This window comes from Pleuronectes platessa, chromosome 1 (genome assembly GCF_947347685.1).
Source record: "Pleuronectes platessa chromosome 1, fPlePla1.1, whole genome shotgun sequence".
Taxonomy (NCBI): Eukaryota; Metazoa; Chordata; class Actinopteri; order Pleuronectiformes; family Pleuronectidae; genus Pleuronectes; species Pleuronectes platessa.
In genome coordinates, this window is record NC_070626.1 from 33,623,300 (window position 1) to 33,634,651 (window position 11,352).

General features: G+C 43.2%; 1 protein-coding gene across 3 annotated transcripts in view; it reads left to right on the forward strand.

Moving 5' to 3' along the window:
• The window catches only part of adamtsl5 (ADAMTS like 5), a 31,446-nt gene extending 20,449 nt beyond the window's left edge, over positions 1-10,997 (forward strand). For all 3 annotated transcript variants that reach the window (XM_053418129.1, XM_053418167.1, XM_053418203.1), the window contains 5 exons: positions 614-777; positions 4,956-5,130; positions 6,434-6,577; positions 7,239-7,310; positions 7,405-10,997. In XM_053418129.1, the coding sequence (XP_053274104.1) occupies positions 614-777; positions 4,956-5,130; positions 6,434-6,577; positions 7,239-7,310; positions 7,405-7,739 (890 nt within the window). In that variant the 3' untranslated portion in view covers positions 7,740-10,997. The remainder of the gene's footprint in view (positions 1-613; positions 778-4,955; positions 5,131-6,433; positions 6,578-7,238; positions 7,311-7,404) is intronic.
• Positions 10,998-11,352: the final 355 nt, after the last annotated feature.

The window sequence follows — 11,352 nt, forward strand, 5'->3', positions numbered from 1 at the left end:
AACCATAGAACCAAGGTTATTACTTCTATTGTTATTTCCACAAAGTTATGATCTCACATGACCTTAGTAGCTCGTCTGACACGCCCCCATTTAAAACCAGGTCATGTGAGAGCACAGGCCGACATTTCCCACGATGACCAATCACAACAGAAAACAGCCTGAAAACATTTTCAACAACACAAAAAACTTATATTTATTGTAATGATTTTAATCACATATAAGCAGAATCCTGAGACGTACTGCTACTTCTCCCCGGAGACAAGAGGGACTCTTTCTCATTTGGTCTCTGGACCTGCTACAAGTTCTCCAGTCAACAACCAAGGGCGTCTATTCTCATCCCTGTTTACGAGACCAAAATAAACCTCCGAGGTCTTGACCACAGGGCCGGAGCAGGTGAAGGTACTTGAGTCCATGGTCATGGAAAATCCCTCTGAGCCCTGAGCGGAGACAGCTGCCACACATGGCTGACATACCTTCAGCCTTCACCCACTGATACAGAGACATTAATGTTGGTGTTTGGTCGTTAGAAAAACCTTTGACTCACTTATCAACTGAGAATAACTGAGAACTTTTCCTTCTGTCCTTCCTCCCATCACCTTCTCCTCTTGTCCAGCCCTTCAGAATGGTCGCTCCCAATTTGTTATCAATGGTAACTGGAAGATCAGTGTTCCAGGTGAGTACACTGTAGCTGGGACCAAGCTGCTGTACCGACGCTCTGCAGACACCTGGGAGAGCTTCGAGGTGCCAGGACCGACCCAGGAAGACCTTCATCTGATGGTGAGAGTCCCTGACAGAACCGTAAGATGATAGTTTGATCATCATCTTGTCTGAGGACCTGGAGATGCTGTATCTTATCTAAACCCATCCAGCTAGCTAGCTTTCTAAATCTCTATTATCTCTGTAATGGACGTTCAGGTCTGAAGGAGCCTTGGGGGAGATTCTTCTCTCTCAGTTGTCAGAGCTGCTCATGTTGGGAACTGTTGGTTTCTGTATAATTCTTAAGGTCTTGACCTTCTATGAGATAATGTAGATTATGATTGGTGCTATACAAATAGAATTGAATTGAATTGAATTGAAATGGGACAGCCTAGTCACACTCCATCTATAAATGCATCCTAGAAAGGATGCAGCCACTGAATTAATCAATCAAATGTTATTTGTATAGCCCATATTCATAAAATCACAGTTTGTCTCATAGGGCTTTAACATGGTGAGACATCCTCTGTCCTTCACCCTCAACAAGAGTCAGGACAAACTACTAAAAACCTTTTAACAGGTACAAATACATAGAAACCTCAGAGACACATGTGAGGACCCGTCTCCCAGGACGGACACAAGTCAACAGATGTCAAGTGAAGGAAACATCATCAAGATTAAAGTTGTCAGCAGCATTGATGAGGGGAAACATCTTGAAGGATAACTTCAATACTATATATCAAACAGTCCTGCTGCATCATAGTCTGTGGTCAGCAGCAAGCAGGATCATGATCCACCATCCAGACCAGATCCACTATAGTCCACAGTCATTGTCCACTGCCACCAGTTAGGATCCATCATCATCTGCCACCTCGGTCGTGGTCCACCACCATTATCTGATGCCAACGCGACACAGGATCCTTCATTACCACTACGATCAGCCAGCACGATACAGAATCCACCAAACTGGATCAAACTGGATCCACCACCGCGACCTCTGACACGCGATCCATAAATCACAATCCATGGTGCGGCCACAGAGGCCCTGGATCTGCGGGCGATAAGGCAAAGGGACTCGGGGAAGAGGTCAAGTCAGTAACATGTACTGATGAGATATGAATTATTTTTATGTGATAAGGATGGAGAAGATGAAGGAGAAGCTGGAAAGAGAAGCTCCGTGTGTCATGTGTCATAAATTCCTTTGCCTCTCAGCGTCATCAGGCCTTACAGGCCGAACCTGAGGCTTCACTGAGGCTCTACCCCTCCATAGATAGATAGCTTATTGTTATTGATAGGCCTTACGTGTCAAGGTTAGGCTATTGTTAGGCCCATACAGACAATTATTATAACTTTTTTAACTATTTATTATTATTATATGATTATGATCAGTAGTAGTAGGCCTGTTAATAGGCTATTAACATTAGCAGCTATGTGAGGCTGCATGCTTTCATATTATAATAATCATCATTATTATCACCACCATTATATTATTATTATTATCATTAAGATGCATTTATTCATCCCAAACACATGCACAGTCATGCAAAGGCACACTCATGCAGGTAGGGAAATTTAATCTCTGCTTTTGACCCATCTTGTGCAGGACACACAGAGCAGTGAGCGACCATGTACAGGCGCTCGGGGAGCAGATGTTGGGGGAGTAAGGTGCCTTGCTCATGGGCACTAGACAGGGTAGGGAGACTCTTGGATTTTTTGGACAGATCAATCCAGGTTCGTCTTTTGTTGTCTCTCTGTGGAGTCGAACCAGAGACGAACCAGAGACCTTCTCTGCCCATAGTCCAAGTTTCTGCCACTAGACCACCGCCTCTCCCTCTAAATAATTATATAATAATAATTATAATAATAAGTGTTATTATTGCTATCATTAGGATACTGTTATTATTATGGGCCTCTTGTGATCAAAGGTCCTCAAATCTTGGGACAATGTTTGACAAACATTTCCTCGATCTGTGCGCGGTTGTGATATTTAGTTTTGAGCGCAGTCAGTCTTGAAAAGCCTCGCACAAATAAGTTGAGGGTTAGGGTTAACCCTAACCCTAAGGGTTAACCCTAACCCTTAGCTGGCTGAGGGTATCCTGGCATCAATGCTACCCAGAATGAAGAAAGAGGGGAGGTGTTAAACAGATGCTTTGGTCTACTGTCACTCTTCAGCTCAATAAGCTGCTCTTGAATGTCTATTGACAGCTCGTCTGCTGAGCAGAGAAATGGATCCCGAACCCAGGCCAATGAACGGTAGTCCTATTTGAGATAGGAGCCAAACTGATTCTTCAGTGCTAAAAGGTGATCAGCAGCTGATTGGAGGAGAGAGGAGAAATCAGGTCCACGTGCATCGGCAATGAAGTCTGCAAGGCTGGGAAACATGTCGCAGTTTCCAGAACTGATGCGACCATGCCAGAGAGCAATTTTTTGCGTGAAGGCATTCACTCTATCAGCGAGGAGCAGAACGTTAGATTCGTGGCCATGCAGAGACCGGTTAAAGCCGTTCAGCCGGTCACAAGTGTCCACCAGATAGGAGAGAGAGGCCACATGGCATCATCCAGGTGCTTCGCCAGATCTGTTTGACTTTCAGTCAAAAACAACTTTACCTCCTCTCGCAGCTCATACAGCCGTTGTAACAGCCCCCCCCCCCCCCCCCTGGGGAGCCAGCCAACTTCAGTGTGCAGCAACAGCTGTTCGTGCCCTGACCCCATCTCCTGGCAGAGGACCCCAAAAAAACGGCAGTTAAGTGGACGAGCTCTAATATGGTTAATTATTTTCACGGCCTGGTGAAGCACCGACTCGAAGAGCGTCGGCATTTTCCTGGCAGCAAGTGCCTCGCGATGGACCATGCAGTGTGTCCATTGCACAAGTGGAGCAACTTGCTGGATGCGAGCTACAAGGCCACGCCCACGCCCTGTCATCGACCGTGCCCCATCTGTGCAGAGGCCAATACACTTTCCCCAGCCCAAACCACTGTCTTGGATGAACGAGTCAAGGACATTAAACTGAAGAGGCTGGCAAACAGGATGTCCTCCTCGATTTCCTTTTCATGCACATACCTAACGTAAGTGAGAAGCTGGGCCTGTCCAGCGATGTCTGTGGATTCGTCCAGCTGCAGTGCATAGCAAGGACTGATTTGAATGTAGTGTATTAGTTGCTCTTTGATATCACTTGACATTTCTGATATTCGGCGTGACACAGTGTCATTTGACATAGACAGACGGTGTCGGTCAGCAAAATCAGTGTTTCTGTAATTATATGGTGTTTGCCAAGCTTAGCAATTCTATGAGCAACTACATACGATGCCTCCAGACACTGCCTGGAGACAGTGCTATGCTTGGAGATGTTGGATTGTTGTTGCTGGAGGCCATCACGTTTACCTTTTAAAGAAGTCCACAGGCTTCTCTTTCAAGTCGGGGTGTTTGGTGTCGAGGTGTCTTTTTAATTTGCATGGCTTCACGCTGCTCAGTCGCGCCAGTGACGGTGAAACCAAACTGCAAATGGCTCTCGTCATATTTGCGAAGCTTTGTCTTCTTCGCAACTGGCGCATCGGTTGCCTGACTTTTATGAATCAGAAACTTGTCCATAGTTGTGTTTGTTTGCTGACCATGCCTACAGTTACTTTTATACTCGGAAGCGTACGTGCAACTCGCGTTCAAATGATAACACTCCTCTTTTGATTGGTGGATCAGGAATGAAACAGTATTTGATTTGTTTGTGTCAGTCCAGCCCCTTCCAGTTCACCACTGAGGGAGCTTCACTAACCAGTGACTGGTCGTTTTTTAATTTTTCGGACATGGCACCCCCCTGGAGAGTATCCGCGCCCCCCACTTTGAGAACCACTGTTCTAGACGTATAGCATCATAACTAAGAGCAGGTCTGAGACAAGCATGGACCATCTCTAACTATAAGCTTTATCAAAAAGGAAGGTTTTGAGTCTACTCTTAAACGAACAGACGGTGTCTGCCTCCCGAACTGAAAGTGGTAGATGATTCCACAGGAGAGGGGCTTGATGCTGAAAGCTCTGGCTCCTCCTCTACTTCTAGAGACTTTAGGGACGACAGCCTGAGTTCTGGGAGCGGAGTGCTCTAGTGGGTTTATAAGGTACTAACAGCTCTTCAAGGTAAAATGGCGCCATATTATTAAGGGCCTTGAAGGTGAGGAGGAGAATTTAAAATTCTATTCTACATTTAAGAATCCTTCACTGAACATTCCAACCCAGGCCCCTCTAGATGTTTCCATGTTGTCCTTGTGTGCAGGTGCTGGCAACAGACAGAAACTCAGGCATCGAGTACGAGTACTGGCTCCCATCAGACCAGTACGCCCTTTACCATGGGAGGAGGAGTCCACTGCATCAGCCTCACCACACTGCCAGCTACTGGGATCAACCCACCAGCCCCCGGCCTCCTCCAGTCACCACCAAACCACACTGGTGTAAGGCCTCATCTTCTTCATAGAGAGAAAGAAGCCAAGTGAATCCGTTTACACAGAGTTGTTTAGGTTCCATTTTCACAACAACACAATTAGATGTTCTGATACCAATTGTCAACCCCTGCCCAACACGGAGTACCGATCAGATAACCCTCACTAATATAACGTATGTATACAGCTGTATGCTACCAGCCCTGTATGGAAGCTACGCCTGATATCCTACTAGTTATATGATGGTTATGTTAGGGATATATCGGGGTTTGGGGTTAGGTTATCAAACTCAGGCTTGATAAGTGAAAACACTTGTGTGGTGGATTCGGGATTAAAAACTAATGATAAAGAATTTTTCTGCACGTGGACCTGGTTTCTGCTGCTGCATTATCTTGGGTAAGGGTTACACTGTAAGTTACACTAGTTACACTGTAGGTTACACTGTATGTTACACTGTAAGTTACACTGTAGGTTACACTAGTTACACTGTAGGTTACACTGTTGGTTAAATTGTAAGTTACACTAGTTACACTGTAGGTTACACTGTGTGTTACACTGTAAGTTAAATTGTAAGTTACACTGTGTGTTACACTGTTGGTTACAGTGTATGTTACACTGTAGGTTGCACTGTAAGTTACACTGGTTACACTGTGTGTTACACTGTATGTTACACTGTAAGTTACACTGTATGTTACACTGTAGGTTACACTGTACGTTAACACTGTAAGTTACACTGTAGGTTACACTGTTGGTTAGAGTGTGTGTTACACTGTAGGTTGCACTGTAGGTTACAGTGTGTGTTACAGTGTAAGTTACACTGTCAGGGGAAGCTAGGGTTCAGTATCTTGTCCAAGGAAACTTTGGCGAGTGGACTGAAGGGATCAAACCACCGATCTTCTGGTTAGTGGACGACCTTCCTCCCCCCTGAGCCACGCTGATATTGTGGTGTGAAATTTGTTCAATTTGCAAGAAGTGTGTTGTTTCACCACAATGAGACAAACATCCACACAAACAGTTCTCTCATCTTTCTCATAGTAAGAAGAAAAATAAGGAAAAAGATAATTCACATTAAAAAGAAAAGGTAATTCAAAGTAGTACAAGCAGCAAATAAAAAAAAAACATTGAATAGGGATATCAAAATAAAAGTGAAGAATGTATATAATATTTACAGAAGAAGAGCTTAATATGTGAAAGCAGCCGTTACCCACAGTGTCAGTTTGATCCAATCAATCTTTAAAACTATTTCAATAAAATAAAACATATAAAGTTGATTTGCTCGGTTGTTGACGAGGGCTTGTGTTTTCTTTCTTGTAAGTTTTCAAGCCGGAGAAAACGCCACGCCAGTCAGGCCCCCCAACCCGCCGCCAGCAGCTCCACCAGCGCCCCCACCTGGCCGTCCTGCCGCGCCTGGAGCGGGAGGAGAACCACAGGAACCTCCTGCCTCAGGCCTCCGCTGGAAGTACGTCCACCAACTGATCAACAACAAGCGTAGATATCTGTGACACAATGAACATTACAGGGTGTTGGAAAATATGAATTTCAGTTTCTATGTTGAATTTGTGTTTAGTCGTACTTAGAAGAAAAACTGGAAGGAACAACTAAACTGAAACTGCAGCTTCCAGTCGCTCCAGTAAATCCTGCTACATAGAATCCTCCTGCTGCTGATGGTTAGGATCCTTCTTTCAATATGAAGAGAGGAAGACATTAAATAAACACAGACGATTTAATTAAGACATATTAGGCTCCTTTGGTTTCATATTCAGACTGAATTATCTTTCCATTCTTATTTCATCAAGATGTTATTTTCTGTTTGGAAGGGATTAGTAGCATTTATCGATCCTGACAAACATATTTGACACTTTGCAAGTTGAGCACAGCAAAACATTCTAGGACTGAAGGAGGGAATCGATCATTTGATAAATCCTTGTGTCATGTGGACAAATCATCGTTTCAAACTGAGATGTCAGCCGATGTTCAGACGCCACCACCAACTTATTTACTTACTATTATGATATCTTAATATATCTTATATCTTAAATTACTATGTCTCCTGACATGTTGACATATTGTTATAAGGTCCAGGTTTGTAAATGTATATTTCTGCTGTGTTCATTCTTCAGGACATTGTGGGAAATGTCCTCGTGTTAAAGGTCGAAGGGAACGACAGAGACAGTATTGTCAGAAGGACTTTGGTGAGTCAGAATCTCGTTGATTCGCTGTTTGTTAATAACTTGACCGACAGTAAGTTCAACGTGCACTTCTTTCAACGTTCAATGTCTTTGTCAGTTTTCCGGGCCAGAGTCCTGGGGAAGTTGTACCGAGGCGAGGAAACGCGTTACGACGTCCAAATCCTCCACACCTACCGGAACCGCTTCCGTCTGGAGCACCGGGAATTCCTCTGGGTCCCCAACGTGTGTGACTGTCCACACCTGGAGGACGGAAGACAGTACATACTCATGGTGCGTCGTCACATTAACCACGAGCAGACGTTAAACCGCATCCTGCTGGAGGACAGCAGCTACGTGGTGGCGTACAGACCCAGAGAGGACGAGCTGCTGCGACCGCTCGAGAGACTCTGCAGCAACAGAGGAGCCAAGCACCCGGCGGAGCTGAGGGGTTGAGTCCGGAACCTGAATCTCTCTCCACCTTCTCCACCTTCTCCACAGGATCAGCTCCGTCCTCCAATCTCCGTTGAAGCCATATTAATGAACCAAAAAGTTATTTACCATATTCAGCACTTTAGGTGGACGATAGTTCACCTTTCAACACAAACCAAAGAGGAGGACCTTGACTGAAACAACCTTTTTGTTATTGCTGATTTCCCACAGCAGCCATTTATTTTTGTATATCGTGTTTTTATGTGGAAACCTAAAAGTAAAACTTTACCTCAAAACACTGGAAACAGCTTCACAGTCGACATCTGCCTCTTCTCATTCATCAGCAGATGTTTCCAGCTGCTCAGTGGAGTTTGTGCAAATGTTTAAATGTTATCAACATTTAACGTTTTATTGACACTGAGGCTGCATCCATAGAAACGTGTTTCCAAACCGTCTCCGTCCACACAACATGAAAACACAACTCACAGGACCAGCGACCTGCACTGGGCGTGCACTGGAAGCTGTGGTTTGTTAGGTGCAGAGAGAACGAGGCTAAAAACATCTGGACTCCTCCACATCTGAACATCTGGATTAACATCTGGACTCCTCCACATGTGAACATCTGGATTAACAGCTGAACTCCTCCACATGTGAACATCTGGATTAACATCTGAACTCCTCCACATGTGAACATCTGGATTAACATCTGAACTCCTCCACATGTGAACATCTGGATTAACAGCTGAACTCCTCCACATGTGAACATCTGGATTAACATCTGAACTCCTCCACATGTGAAAATCTGGATTAACATCTGAACTCCTCCACATGTGAACATCTGGATTAACATCTGGACTGCTCCACAATTGAACATCTGGATTATCATCTGTACTGCTCCACATTTGAACATCTGGATAAACAGCTGAACTCCTCCACATGTGAACATCTGGATTAACATCTGGACTCCTCCACAATTGAACATCTGGATTATCATCTGTACTGCTCCACATTTGAACATCTGGATTAACATCTGGACTCCTCCACAATTGAACATCTGGATTGACATCTGAACTCCTCCGCATGTCAACATCTGGATTAAAATCTGAACTCCTCCACATGTGAACATCTGGATTAACATCTGAACTCCTCCACCTGTGAAAATCTGGATTAACATCTGAACTCCTCCACATCTGAACATCTGGATTAACATCTGAACTCCTCCACCTGTGAACATCTGGATTAACATCTGAACTCCTCCACCTGTGAACATCTGGATTATCATCTGTACTGCTCCACAATTGAACATCTGGATTATCATCTGTACTGCTCCACATGTGAACATCTGGATTAACATCTGGACTCCTCCACAATTGAACATCTGGATTGACATCTGAACTCCTCCGCATGTCAACATCTTGATTAAAATCTGAACTCCTCCACATGTGAACATCTGGATTAACATCTGAACTCCTCCACCTGTGAAAATCTGGATTATCATCTGAACTCCTCCACCTGTGAAAATCTGGATTAACATCTGAACTCCTCCACCTGTGAACATCTGGATTAACATCTGAACTCCTCCGCATGTCAACATCTGGATTAACATCTGAACTCCTCCACATCTGAACATCTGGATTAACATCTGAACTCCTCCACCTGTGAACATCTGGATTAAAATCTGAATTTCTCCACCGGTGAACATCTGGATTAACATAGCAATATGAAAAGAACCAATCAGCCAAACGTTCGTCATCGTTTCCTAAAATCTCAGTTTCTGTTCGTCCAGAGTAAAACTGTCTGTCTTCAAACTGACACCAGACCAGTAGCGTCCACTCGTCTCTTTCCAGACTCGTGTGGACGTCAGAAGAATCTGTAGCAGAGATGATCAGTTTGAATGAAAACGTAGTTTTGTGAATGGAGCTTCAAACCTGAAGCATGAGATCGAGCTGCCAAAAAAATAAATGATAAATGTGGATGAGAATATAATTTAATTAAAAAAACTTCCAAAACAGTCACAAAATACCGAACTTCACAGATGTTCAGGTTCTGAAGGTGAATTGTTTTCTTTAAGTTCACTCAAGATATTTAAACACATGACTTCATACTCTATTTTAATATAAAAACATAAACTTAAACTTATTTGTTTTCACTTGTTTAATGTATTTCACAGTGTTTGATATTTGTAAAGTGTGGTTACATCAGGTCTGCTTTGTGATGAAATACACAGTATTTTATTTTGTGGCACTGATACTTGCAGACGGTTCATAGTTAACTCTTGTGCCTTTTGTTGTGTAACTGAAAAAAGCTCATTTACCTGGGCCAAAACAACTTCTTTGTACATTTGTCTATGTAAAGTAAGAATTAAAATATAAAATTATGATATATGTCGAACCATCTCAACTTTATTTAAAGTAAATCTGGTTTTAAGGTTTCTTTAGAACACAAATGAAAAAAAATACACCAGAACCAGCGTTTGTAAGAAAACATTGTATTTACAACAAGTCTTTACATCTACAAAAAAGGAAAAACTGCTACAGATAATAAAACTGCATATATATATATGTATACATATATACATCTCTTCCTATCTCTATATATATTTGACTTATTATCCCAGGTTTGAACCTCAACATGAACTCTGGACGGTGGGGAAGAGGTGGCTCTGGTTTAGATTCACCTCAGCGTCTCATACACATTTTATCTGAAGGCATGAGACAGAAAACTTCCATCTCCTCTGGAGTTCAGACTGGTTTTCGTTTCAAATCCAGTAACAAATGCAAAATAAAAGTATGTAAACATTGACAATTGACTCTACACAATATTAACAGATTCAGAAGAAAATGATGTTATGTAAAACAACATTAAAATGCAAACTAACTTTTGTCCCAATTAAATAACATTGAAAGGAACATTGTGTCAGTTTAGCTGCCTCGCTCGTTCAGACCCTGTCACTGAGGAATCCTGAAGAGAATCTGTGGATCCTGAGATCTTTAACACTTCAAGGTTCATTTTAACACGTGAACAAATCTCTCTATTAGTTTGGATCTGGAATTAAGAACCGGTCCTGAAGCTCATTCACGACTTCACAGAGCTGAATAAAAAGGATGTTAAGTTATTCTCTGTAATTACACTGTGTCGTGATACTGGATGGAAGCTGAGATTCCAGAATGGAATGTAAAATAACACTTGTTAAGTATTAATGATTTTTTTGTTATTTAAACAAAAAATAGTTTTTAATAAACTGTTTTCAAGTACTCATGTACTCTGGAAAGTGTCAAGAAACTTGTGTCCTGACATGTTGTGTAGTTGGTGTTTGTGAAGCAGCAGCAGGTTGTCGGGTCCGACTCGTTCAAAGAGGAACATGTGGGAACATCAGGCGAGGGGTGGAGCCTGTAGAGCAGCAGGAGGCGGGGCCTGTAGAGCAGCAGGAGGCGGGACATGACGTATAAACTCTTCTGTGGAAACATCAGTGTTGTTGTTTACAGCTCGTCCACACCGGAGTCGGCCCTCATCACCAGAAGATCTGGAATCTCCTCGTGTTTCCAAGTGGACGTCTTCGTCTTCTACGTGTCCGGCTCCTCTTCTTCATCCTGAGATGTTTGTGTTCTTCAGGTTTCACGTCACGTGTTAGAAACCT